Below are 13,381 nucleotides of genomic sequence, written 5' to 3' on the forward strand. Positions count from 1 at the left end.
AATAGCCATATCTCAATAGTAGCTTAAAATCCGATTTCAGTTAGTTTGTTGAAACTTGTAAGAGTTAAAAAAAAATTGTACACAATTCCTGATGATGTGAAATATACCACATCGTATAGGTTTCATTATGGGGGTCTTTCAGTAGCCGTTCACAAGGCATTTCTGATTAAATAACTCTGAATCCTCCTCCTGAAGCATATTTGATGTGACAGCTTTAACCTTTAAATGAAACACTTAAATGCCTACAGTAAATACTTCAGCAGCCATCCAGGGATCAAAATATCTTTTAGTAACATGAGGGCATAAAAGCAGCAGAGTGGAAAATATGCATCTGCTCACTCCCATGCACTTCAGAAATCATTTGTATTTGCCTCAACTTCTACACACTTCTTTAGCGCACAAATGATGTGAAAAACTAGTAGCCCATATTTTGGACCCAGTTCGTTAGACCCTTCAGGGTGTTTGTTTCCCCTTGGTTTGTGCAATATTTGAAGAGAACACTTTGTTTTCTGAGGAAGTCTTTTGATGTTTTGTATTCAGTTTAGGGGAGTTCAGGAAATAAAACTGGCTTCTAAATGGGAGCAAAATATTGTAAGTAAATGTTTACTTAGTATAATGTGGATATACCATATGACAAATTACTGTGACAGATGCTGTCCTTCTATAGACCAAAAGGGTAAAGATGACCTGATAGCTTTCTGTAGCAGCCTGCAGAAAAAATGGTGATCATTCAGTTTAGTGACTGTCGTTTATTGTGTTCCATTGCAATGGCAAGCTAAGAAAAGCAAAAAGGTGCTTCACAAAAAATTTTGTGCCTGAGATAACTTTATTGCACTTTATAGTTAATTTATTATAGCAACTGTTATGCATTGAAAATCAAGTCTGACAATAACATTAAATTTCAAAAGGAATTCTCTAGCTAAGGTATTTATATGGCCCCCATCCCAATAGCATCTGAACACCACATAATCTTTAATATATTTATCTCAGAAGAGAGAAGTGGCTGGGGGGCTGAGGCACAGAGAAATTAAGTGATTTGTTCAAGGTCACGCAGAGGGAGTCCATGGCAGAGCTGGGAATTGCACCTGAAACTCTCAGATCGAACCAGGATCTCTCACTTTCCAGGCTAGTGCCCTAACTACTGAAAACTGTCCTTTCTCTCTGCTTTATCTTATAGGCAGGTTACGAGTAACACCTGCCCAGTTGTGTCCTCTCTTGCATCCTGTCACATGAAGGATCATCACTCAGGCCAATGCTGTTACGTAGAGCAGTAACTGATGGATGTCTCTACTGATACCAAACAGCCAGAAGAATCTGTGTTAATTATCAGAAAAGATGCATGAAATTTTATGCATGGAGCATTCATTTTTTCTGGATAATTTTTATATTCAAGATGGAGTGGAATTTAGCATTTTAAAAAAATTCAATGTTTTTAGTGAGGCTGGAAACTAAAAGCTTTTACTGACAGCATTTCCATTGTAACACTTTAGTGTGGGAGTAATACACATCGAGAGGTTTTCTAATGAAATGCGTGTTAAGGAACAAGGATGATAGATTACAAACTGTCACTTAACCTTTTTAAGTGTGGCATAGTTGCTCTTGTGTGGTGTTTGTCCTCCCAATGTTTGAAAAGTTGTTGTTTGCATCATCCATCCTAGTTCTCAAATGTTTCTTGATGCTTTTAACTTCAATGGTTGATCTAAATTGGCAACCACCCAACTTGAATCTTTTTACACTTTATCCCTTCATTCAATCTTTTGTGTCAGGCCTGCCAGTAGACAAAGGGAAAATATTGTTTCTGCTTTCAAATCTCAATAAGGCTAATGTTCTGCTGGTCTTTCTTGCTAATATTTTAAGCCTTGCTTAGTTAGTCTCTCCAGAACGTGCCAGATGTAGGCTTTTCACCTCTGTTCTACCACTACAGAACACAGTCTAAAGATGTAATCTTAATTGTTTATTATGCCCACCATCGTTCCCATCTATTGATGTTTATAGAACATATGTGGAAATGAGATATATTGCGATATTTTTGTATGAAGTGAGGTTCAGAGTGGCCTATTGGGTTAGAACAGGATGCTGAAAATCAGATCAGAACTGTAGTCCTGTCTTTGTGTCTGGCCCATTGTATGGCTTTTGGCAAATCACTTTCTGTGTCTCATTTTGTGTCATGTTTAAAAACAAAAACAAAAAAATCACCTTACTTCATTAAGTGTGTTGAGATAATCTGAACAGTGTTCAGACTTAGTGCTACCAAACCAGTTAGTGGTTTGCCCTTTAAAAAGCTTTCCAATTTTGCTTTAGATAACTAAGTAACACTGCTACAGTATTTTCACTTTATCCAAGAAGTGTAATGAGGGATAGAAAAAAGTTGGCGGTGGGGACCAGGACCAGTATGGCTGCAAATTACGATTATGAAGTGGGCTCGTAGCCCACGAAAGCTTATGCTCAAATAAATTTGTTAGTCTCTAAGGTGCCACAAGTACTCCTGTTCTTTTTGCGAATACAGACTAACACGGCTGCTACTCTGAAACCTGATTAAACTAAAGCTGTCTTTATTTAAAAAATAAAAATCAGAGAGGCGTAATCTTTACCCACGTTTTATGACTGAGATAGGTAGAGTGAGGTAAATGCCAGTTTCTTTAAACATTATGCGGTTTGTTTTCAGTCATTTCTTTGTTTGTAAGTTGAGCTCATGAGTGAAGTGCAGCGGCTGAGCATTGCCATCTGGAAAGTCATCCACTTTAGAGTTCAGCTCTCTAGGTTATAGCTAAAATAAAGAATACTTAGCCGTTAATTTAAGTGGGATAATATTTACTTGTTTTATACTAATATATGAATCGTGATCTGAAAAGATAAAGAACTGGATGATGATAGTGATTGATAATTATGACATACTATAAAATATTAGAATTGTACCAAGTAGAGGTTGGTAGACAAAACTGTGACATGGTGGAGGAGAGTACTTATTTCATGGTGTGCTCATGTTAAAATATAGCCAATTGAATTAAACAATTGACTTCCTGCCAGATCTTAATTGGAAAGAGTACCAGTGAGATTTAGAGGTTCTGAAATGCTGTTTGGTGTGATTTTTATTTAGCTAATTTGAAATTTTGTGTGTTGTCCTCAGACCTCCCCCTTCTTTGAAAATAATTGACATGATACAGTGCCTCATTTAGATGGCATGCTTGCTGAACCCCTCCATTTTTGCCACCCATGTTAGACAGAGGCTGAAGTCAGTTTCTTTGAGTAGATACCAGCATGTCTCTCTAAATCACTTCCTATGATTATGAAACAGTTACTCACCCTATCTTCTCATTCTGCTTATGCCTTAAATATGAAGCTTACCCAGTGTAGTAAAGTGCCTGCTGACCTTGCAAGATTGTGTGGTGCAGGTGAGGTTTTGGAATAAGCTTTGGAACTTGCAGCTCCCATGTGGCTATGGTAGAGCTGGTTGGGAATCTTTTGACAAAACAGTTTTTTGGCAGAAGTAAAACTTTTTTAGCCGGGAGCATATCATGGAGTATTGGTATCTGCTACAGACCACCAAATTATGCCAAGGAATAGTATGACAGTCTCCTTATGCACCTATGTATAACGTGTAGGGGGGAAATGCTGTGCAGTCATGGGGGATTTCAATGAGTGACATTTGCTGGAGATCTGTTGCTGCCAATACTAAAAAATCCTTGGAATTTCTAAATTCTATAGATGGCAGTTTCCTAACTCAAAAAATGTTGCAGCCAACCCAGGTGACTTCTTTCTGTTAGGACAAGGTCTAATAAAGAGGCATGATCACAGAACTAAAAATTAATGTTGGATTTGGATTCACTTACTCAGCGGACGGGTCTAACAAATTTATTACGGCAAAACACTCAGCAAGTGGACAATGCAATGGACAGTACAGCTTCAACCTCTCTTTGTTACACGAACCTCTCTGTTACACAAACTTATAAATAAGTCTTTTGTTATTTTTTCTTATACATATGTATTAGTGTCTCATTTCCATGTTAACTTTTCTCCCCTGTCGGTACTGATTTAATGTTAGTTCAAACTGGTATTACCTAGCTTTTTAGTTTATCTTTTCTTTTTCTCACAACCATGATTACTCTACAATTTCTTATATATGCACAGTTGTTCTTATGCGTATGCTCTTTAATGTTATCAAAAGAGACTCTTAAAATTCTCATCAGACTTCTATTAGGCCTAAATATGCCTTCCGTCCCGACACTTCCCACTATGAAGCCATAGAATCCTTCCTGGTGCTTAGCTGTACCACAGAGTCCAGGGCAGCACCAGCTTCAGATGACACATTGTGGATTTCATGCTGGGGAACTGGAAAAATTACCTTATCCACTATTCCGGTAACCTTTCTTGGAACTAAGCAGAACAGTGGCCAGTCATAACATGTTTGTGTCCCATATTAGAAGTATCCGACCCATGAGGTTAACCAATATTTGGCTTCTCCAGCCTTTGCTGGACCTTGTTCCCCATTGCCTCAGCCATATTATGCAATTTCAGGTTTCTTCATCCTAGGTGAACCCATGTGCTGGAATGCACTCTGCAGTACATCACGACATAACCAGATGTACCACCCCTCTTGGAACAACATGTGGAATCTGGGGCTTTCCCAACACCTCTAGCCCATCCTTAAGAGTATCTGAGGATGAGGGACATACTCCTTTAACCATGATAGGTTCCAGTATATCTATGATCTGAACACCATACACTCTTAATAGCTCACTTGGTGCTGCCAGTACCATAGGAATCCATGTTTTGTCTAGCTTGCATCTTTTCTCAGCATAATAGACCCTTGAGTGGCGCCTAATCTGGCACCAATCTACTCCTTTTATTTTTGTCCATTATTCCAACATCTTATTTGTTATGAACCCAGGCATTTCCCCACCTTGAATTTCCTTTAGTCCTACCTATAGTTCCTGTATTAAGAAACTGCCATGCCACAAACAGGTCATTGCCTTTGATATATTAGGATGGTTGGTGGCGGTTGTTTTTTTTTCTTTTTTTCTTTTTTCTATTTCATTGCTAGCTGTTTCCACTTTCCTAATCAGATGTCCTGTTATACTAGTTTCCTGAACATCCTTTAAATCCTTCCCTATATACTCATTGTTTTGTTTAACTGTACTGTAACAGGTTTTGTAATTTGAACTTTCATTTTCTGATTTTCTTCCCACAATGCTGTGGTACTCATGTGATTCCCTGCTGACATTCCCAATGCCCCACCTCCTAGTACTGTACCTATATCTCTTCTATCTCTCTTCCCCTGAGTAAGACCGAGCTGCTGTGGTAATGTTAAAATTGGTTAAATTCAATACTACAGGTATCATTTGGTACTGTACATTATTATACATAATCTAATGTTCACGATTTATTACTAGTCCATTGTCAAGTTCTGTTTCTGGCCATGGGTAATCATCTTGCTTCAATTCTGGAGCAGGAGGTATTTTTAGTCCAGTATGTTCAGGAGTGGTAGTGGTACTCGGTCAGTCTTTAATCTCATTCAGAGAGGTGGTCAAAGTCTCAGACTACGTTCTGACATGATAGGGAGGCTCATAGGTAGTTTGGTGATCTGGTAAAGTTACTGTAATACTTCCTGTATGTTAACTGCACTCTATGAATGCTTAGGTTAGCCATTACCATTCCATTTAAAAATTCCATTCCAAGTCCCTGCTCCTGAGAGTTGCTTGTGCTGCAGGATCCTCCACCTACCTTGGCCACAGTCCAGTCTGTACCAGAACACTGTGGATTTTCCTGCATGTTTACTTGGGAACCATAAGGCTAAGGTGGCATTCTACCCCTTGTGCACTGTCACCACCTTGTTTCTCTGCTGTATCATAAATTCCATGGATCCTGATGTAGTAGGTATTATGCCTCCCATGGTGATCAACACGTCAAAGAGAAAATAAATATTCTCGCTTCCCTCTTTTAAAATTAGTAGATTGACTTCTGTCTTGTATGATTTCATCTGCATAGCATGCAACCACCCCTTTTTATCCTTCACCTGAATGAGATACACTGATGAACTATCCTTGTCCATTATGTAGCAAGGATCCTTCCAACTGGGTTTTGGAAAGGGTTTTGTATCTGAGACGTACTGCACAAGTATGTGATCTACAACTTCATACTCCTTTCCAGAGATGTGACCATAAATCTTTTCAGTTTTCACTGGGCTTCCCCTAAATTAAGCAGCTCACATTTTATTTTTATATTTCAGCTTTGAAGACGTTTTTCACAGGTGAAAACCTTTTTTTTTTTTTTATTATTTTATTTTGGATGCCTGGGCTCTCTTAACTGCTGTATTCCATTTTGCTGCTGCTTTGATTTCTTTTCAGAGTCTTTACCAACTTAGATATCAGTAAGTTGTGACACTTAAACTGTTCTTTTTCTAGCCCTGTTTGCTGCTGCTGTTCATTTTTTTTCTATTGAACTTACCCCTCTTTCCCCCTCCCCTCCCCAGTTCTCAGAGCCAACTCCTTTCTATAAAATTCTCAACCAGTCTTCTCTAGTCTTGAGATCACAAAATTCAACCTACTTTCTAGTGTTCATAAGCTGCTTTATCAATTCCTCTATGCCCCTGGTTCTGGGACAAGGTCCTATTTCTTTAATTATGTCTAATATCTCCTCTGATGAAAATTTTTAACCTTCATCTCTGTACATGTACCACCCCAATTGTTTGGACTGTGGATGTGAATTGTAAGTGTCATAGGGACAGCTTTAGAGTCCAGATTACTTAAGGAAGGAAAAAAGTGGAATATAAGGAGGTGGTTGTGCCCTAGACAATACAGCACTGTCCACATTAATGATTTCTCCTTCCAAAAGTCTCACTGATTTAAGAGCGCCTGTCAGTTCTGTATTCTTCAATGGCACTGTTTCCAGCAGTGCTTGCAGAACCCCGTTCTGCTCCTTGAGAGACTCAGGTTCCAGAGCTTTCTCAATCAAAGCCTCAACTTGTACACTGTAGCACCCCGTAGCTCAGTGGCCTTGTCTCTCAGTTCTTGTCTCTCACCCTTCTGCATTTCTTTAACTTACGTTTTATTTCTTTCTGCATTCTAGTGTCAGTGCTTCATTTTGCTTCACAAAAGCTCTGGCTGTCATTACCCAACCCTCAACAAACAACCGTTTGGTTGCCAGAAAAGTTGCTTTCAAGCATGTCAGCCACCACTTCAAACAGATTCTGCCTTTTGAGAATGTCCACCTCCTTAAGTGGACCCTTACCATGTCTGGCCAGATATTCATTTACATATCTCCCCAGTGATTCCATTGTCACTTAAACCCCATCAATACCTTAAGTCTAGGGTTACCATACGTCCGGATTTTCCCGGACATGTCCGGCTTTTGGGAGCCGGGCCGGCGGGGAGCCGGGGGAGCCGGGCCGGCGGGGAGCCGGGCCGGGCCGCCGGCAGTGCTGGGCGGGCCGGGGGTGGTCGGCCGGGGCCGGCACCCCAGGGCCCGAGCTGACCCAGGCTGGAAACGCCGGGGGGCCAGCCTGGGCCGCGCCTCCTCCCCCCACACCCTCCTTACCTGCTTCAGGCTTCCCGCGAATCAAATATTCGCGGGAAGCAGGGGAGGGGGCGGAGACTTTGGGGAGGGGGAGGGGTTGGGCGGGGCTGGGGCGGGGCCTTGGGCCGTGGAGTGTCCTCCATTTGGAGGCACAAAATATGGTAACCCTACTTAAGTCGTGGTCCCTTGGATACTGGCTGTTAGCCCAATTTGCAAACTGCCTGGTTCATTGTGATGTTGGATTGAGACTCCCTTATTCAGCAGATGGGTTTAACAAATCTTTATTAAGGCAAACCTTTCAGCAAGTGGTAATCAATTACTTACAAGTGGAAAGCTCATCAGTACGATCTCCTCAGTCACCTCCAGTACTGGACAATACAGCTTCAATCTCCCTTTGTTACTCAAAATTTATAACTTTTTTTATCTTTTCTTATACATCTGTATTAGTGTCTCATTTCCATGTTAACATTACTTCCCTGTCAGTACAGGTCTAGCATTATTTCAAACCCATCTTTTCTAGCTTTCTAATGACTTTATCTATTTTTAATTCACAGATGTGATTATTCTGCAATTTCTTACATGTGCAGTTTTACCTATGTTTACTCTGTTAAATATTATCAGAACAGTTTTAAAATTCACAGCAGGCTTCTATAAGCCAAAATATGTCTTTGCTCTCAACAGTAGTTTAGGTACAAGTGATCATGACTTGATCACATTTATAATAAGCAAGTAGAGTAAAGTCCAGAGCAGTAATACATATACTTGGTGCTTGAATAGGGCCAATTGTACAACGCTAAAAACAATTGAGAGCCAGATCATCTAGGAGGAATAACGTAATCAGAAAAATTTGAATGATAATTGGGAATCATTTAAGAACCTTACTAGATACCCAAAAAGCTACAATCCCTCAGTTGAGGAAGGAGGGCCATGTTGGTTAAAAAATTGGCCTGGTTTAGAGGCAAAGTGAAGGCAGCTATTGAAAAATATATAACAAAGGAGAAGTTAATAGTAATGAGTATATATCAGGAGTTAAGAATTGTAGGAAATTGGTAAGGGAAGCCAAGAGACATTAAGAGAAATCTGTGGCCAGCAGAGTTAAGGGACAATAAAGAGGAGTTTTTAAAATATGTTAGGAACAAAAAGAATCCAGCAGTGATATTGGTCTATTACTAGATGAAAATGGTGGTAGAATTTTTGATGATAATACTGAAAAGACAGAAGTGTTCAATAAACATTTCTGTTCTGTATTTGAGGGGGGGGAAAGATTAGGTAGTCTAATCATATGGTGATAATACTTTCTATTCCACTAGTATCTCTGAAGGATGTTAAACAGCAGCTACTGAAGTTAGACATTTTAAAATCAGCAGGTCCACTGCATCAGGAGTTTTAAAAGAGTTGGTGGAGGAGCTTGCTCGTCCATTAATGTTGATTTTCAATAAGTTGTGGAGAACTGAGGAATTTCCAGAAGACTGGAAGAAAGCCAATGTTGTACCAATTTTTAAAAAGGGTAAATGGGCTGACCTGGGGAATTATAGGCCTGTCAGTCTAACACTGATCCCTGGCAAGCTAATGGAGCGGCTGATTTTAGGACTCAATTAATAAAGAATTAAAGGAAGAGTAACTAATGCAAATTATGCAAAATAGATCCTGCCAAACTAACTTGATTTTTTTTTTTAAATAAGATTATGGGTTTGGTTGATATAGCTAATAGTGTTACCATGATATATACTTATCCTTCTCCAAAGATTTGACTTGGTATCACACGACATTTTGCTTAAAAAAACAAGAATGATATAAAAATAATATGGTAAACATTAAATGGATTAAAATTTGGCTAGCAGATCTCAAAATTTAATTGTAAATGGGGACTCGTCATCGAGTGGGTGTATTTCCAGTGAAGTCCTGCTGGAATCAGTTCTTGACCCTACACTATTTCAGTTTTATCAATGACTTGGAAGAAATTATAAAATAATCACTGATAAAATTTGCAGATGACACAAAAACTGGGAGAGTGGTAAATAATAAAGAGAATAGTTCACTGATTCAGAGCGATCTGGATCATTTGGTAAACTGGGCGCAAGTGAACAATATGCGTTTTAATGCAGCTAAATGTAAATGTATCCATCTAGGAACAAAGAATGTAGGCCATACTTATAGGATGGGGGACTCTATCCTGGGAAGCAGGGACTCTGAAAGAGATTTGGAAGTCATGGCGAATAATCAGCTGACCATGAGCTTCCCAGAATGATTCTGGCCAGAAAAGCTAATGCAGTCTTGGGATGCATAAATGGGAATCTTGAGTAGAAGTAGAGGTTATTTTGAAACTGGTGCGACCGCTGCTGGAATACTGTGTCCAGTTCTGGTGCACACAATTCAAGAACGATGTTGATAAATTGAAGAGGAGTCAGAGAAGATCCACAAGGACTATTAAAGGATTCGAAAATTTGTTTTAGGCTTGGTCTACACTGCTGCTTAAATCGATGTAAGCTACGTCGCTTGGAGGTGAAAAAATCACCCCCATAAGCGACCTAGCTTACGTTGACCTAACGTGGTTTCTACACCATGCTATGTTGGTGGGAGACGCTTTCCCGCCAACTTACCTTCTGCCTCTTGGGGAGGTGGACTACTGAAGTCAATGGGAGAGCACTATCTTCACCAGACCTGCTAAATCAACACTGCTGCATCGATCGATCAAGAGGTGACTTGATTACAATCTATAAGTATCTACATGGGGAACAAATATTTGATAATGGGCTCTTCAATCTAGCAAAAAAGGGTATAACACAATCCAGTGGTTGCTAGTTGGAGCTCAACAGATTCGGACTGGAAATAAGATGTAAATTTTTAACAGTGAGGGTAATTAACCATTGGAACAGTTTATGAAGAGTTTTGGTGGATTCTTCATCACTGACGATTTTAAATTCAAGATGGAATGTTTTTTCTAAAAGATATGCTCTCAGAATTATTTTGGGGAAGCTCTGTGTCCTGTGAGCACAATGATCCCTTCTGGCCTTGGAATCTGTGAACGAATTTCTACAAAACTTTCAACAGGAAGGCTGTGTGGGTCAGATGGAGAGAGAGCCCCCAGAATAGCCAATAGCCTAGTGGTTAGGGCACTCACCTGGATTATGGGAGACAACCCAGGTTCAAGTCCCTGATACAAGTTAGGCAAAGCAAGGACTTGAACCTTGATGTCCCACATCCCAGGTGAGTACCCTAACCACTGGGCTATTGGCTGTTCTGGGGGTGGGCAGGTCTTTCATTTGTCATGACCAGGGCCGGCTCTGGCTTTTTTGCTGCCCCAGGCAAAAAAGCCTCCGGCCGCCCCCCAGCGCGGCAGGGGAGGGCGGCCAGAGCGCCGGGGGGAGGGCGGCGAGCCCCAGTCGGGGCTCCGCTCTCCCCGGCGGCGAGCCCCAGTCGGGGCTCCGCTCTCCCCGGCGGCCAGAGCGCCGGGGGGAGGGCGGCGAGCCCCGGTCGGGGCTCCGCTCTCCCCGGCGGCCAGAGCGCCGGGGGGAGGGCGGCGCGGGGCTCCGCTGTCCCCGGCGGCCGGAGCGCCGCGCCGCCCCCCTCCAGGTGCTGCCCCAAGCACAAGTTTGGTGGGCTGGTGCCTGGAGCCGGCCCTGGTCATGACAAATGTTGAAAGGTCTGTTTCATCCCAATGAGTAACTAGAAATTTTTTTGGAAACTCTTTCCATCCAGTTCTAGGCTACAGTTCTGGGCTGGCTAGTAAAGGTGCTTTACTTCCTGTGAATTAGTGGTAATTTTTCCAACTCTTTTTTCCCCTCCCCACCCTAATCTCTCTCACTCGTATGAATATTGAGCGTCTAAATTTTGATGCTTGATATTTGAAATCAAATTAGCGAGAATTTTTAAGATGCATCCTCACAGAGCTTTCGCAGTTCTGCCAAGCTTCAACTTTTCCAAGAAAGTAGAAGGCAGTAACTCATCATTCACAAGATAAATCAGGTCATGTGATTCCTAATAAACACAAAATGAGTTACAATCATGCAAAAATCTGATTACCTTGTTTTTGGCGGGATACGTGGACAGCATTGTTGTTTTTCTTTTTAGGAATGAAAGCTAAAAATCACTTTGATCTGGTAAACGTGGAAAAGAATGGGGAGGCAAACAGAAATGTGGGACAGGATACAAAACAATGAGTTGTTTAAAAAGAAAAAGACATTGATACTGGTGTTTCATTTACTCCAAGGATTAAAAAACTGATCTTTCAAATGCACTGAATGTGTTTTTGAAGAGTAGCTTCTCATTCCTCAGATTCAAAACACTCTGAAAGGCCCTGTTTCTGCCCAAAAAGAACAAATTCCCTAAGGACTCAGGAACTCTTCTGGATTTTTTTTGTTCTGTTTTTTTCTTATTGGTTTTGAACAGTGACAAGATGATTATTAATACAGACAAGCCATAGTATTGTTAAATACAAATGCAGATACTTACCACATAGAATGAAAACTTTTCTAATTGACAATTTTATCCTATATAAGTAGTTGGGATAGTGTTAACAATATGTGTTACTATTTGTAAGGGATGCCAAATAAAACTTAAGTTTTCTGAGACACATCTTGGTTAACATAATTTAATTTCATATTATCTTAAAGGATTTTTTAAATAGAAATGTTGCATCTTGAGTAACATTCCAGTGAAAATTATTAAGGTTTGAATAATTACAGCTATAAATGTAATAACTTGCTAGAACTGCATTGCTGTTCCTATAAAACATCATGCTCTACATTTAGATGTGCTCCTTGAATTCTCCAGCCAAATGCACTGAGGACTGAAGAAAATCACTGAGTATTGCTAATAAATCAGTTTTGTTCTTGGGTTGCTTTGTAGAAGCCATGAAAGAAGAACCTGAAGTACTCTTTGAGGATCTGTTTGAAAAGGCCAAAGCTGGAGAACCAAAAGCCCAGACGGAGGTAATTTTATACTTTTTGTCACTACTTTTTTTATACTCTTTAGAGGCCATTTATTGACTATAGATAAATAAAATAAAACGTTTGTTAGCTGTATCCGAAATCATATCTGCAGAGAGCACTGCAAACAGCTTTGAACATCTCTGAACACTGGCGAAACTTCATCCAGCATTGTTGTGGTTTAAAGTCAGAAAACGTTACTACACACTTCCAACTCTTGTGGAGTTCTCTTCCAAAAATGGTTCAGTTGAACCACATCCTCTGTTAGAATTTTAAATTGTTCAAAGTGAGATGATGCCAAATAGCTCCTTGGCCTGGAGAAATTTATATATTTATTTATATAGTCACAGCGCCTAAGAGCCGTAGTGCTGAATGAGGTTTGCATTTTGTTCCAATGGTGGTAAATTAAAATCAAAACAGTATCCAATAGTCATTATATGGACACTTCCCTCTTATCTCATTGTATTAGACACTGGACAAAAAACGAAATGACACTCCCTGCCCCAAGATGCTTACAATCTATAATTAACTTTCACATCTACCCCAAAGGCTGATACTGGACTGGAACCTGGGAAATCTGATATAAATTAAAAATAAAATATTTATCAGCCTTTGGGGTAGATTTGAAAGTTAATTATAGATTGTAAGCATCTTGGGGCAGGGAGTGTCATTTGTTTTTTGTTCAGTGTCTAATACAATGAGATAAGAGGGAAGTGTCCATATAGTGACTATTGGATACTGTTTTGATTTTAATTTACCACCATTGGAACAAAATGCAAACCTCATTCAGCACTACGGCTCTTGGGCGCTGTGACTATATAAATAATGACTAATACTAGAGGAATGCTATAAACACAGTAATTCTGAGTTGTTTCAAGGTTTGCAAATGACTCAACAGCACCAACCTTGAGCCATTTGAAAATGTACAAAGTATGTTTCCT

General features: G+C 40.1%; 1 protein-coding gene across 11 annotated transcripts in view; it reads left to right on the forward strand.

Moving 5' to 3' along the window:
- The window catches only part of WFS1 (wolframin ER transmembrane glycoprotein), a 50,621-nt gene that overhangs the window by 20,264 nt on the left and 16,976 nt on the right, over positions 1–13,381 (forward strand). For 7 of the 11 annotated variants that reach the window (XM_065598201.1, XM_065598200.1, XM_005300272.4 and 4 more), the window contains one exon: positions 12,361–12,443. The exons of the other annotated variants lie outside the window; for them this stretch is intronic. In XM_065598201.1, the coding sequence (XP_065454273.1) occupies positions 12,361–12,443 (83 nt within the window). Of the gene's footprint in view, positions 1–12,360; positions 12,444–13,381 lie in introns of those variants that run through there. 11 annotated transcript variants of the gene reach the window in all.

The sequence above is a fragment of the Chrysemys picta genome, chromosome 5 (genome assembly GCF_011386835.1).
Source record: "Chrysemys picta bellii isolate R12L10 chromosome 5, ASM1138683v2, whole genome shotgun sequence".
Lineage (NCBI taxonomy): Eukaryota > Metazoa > Chordata > Testudines > Emydidae > Chrysemys > Chrysemys picta.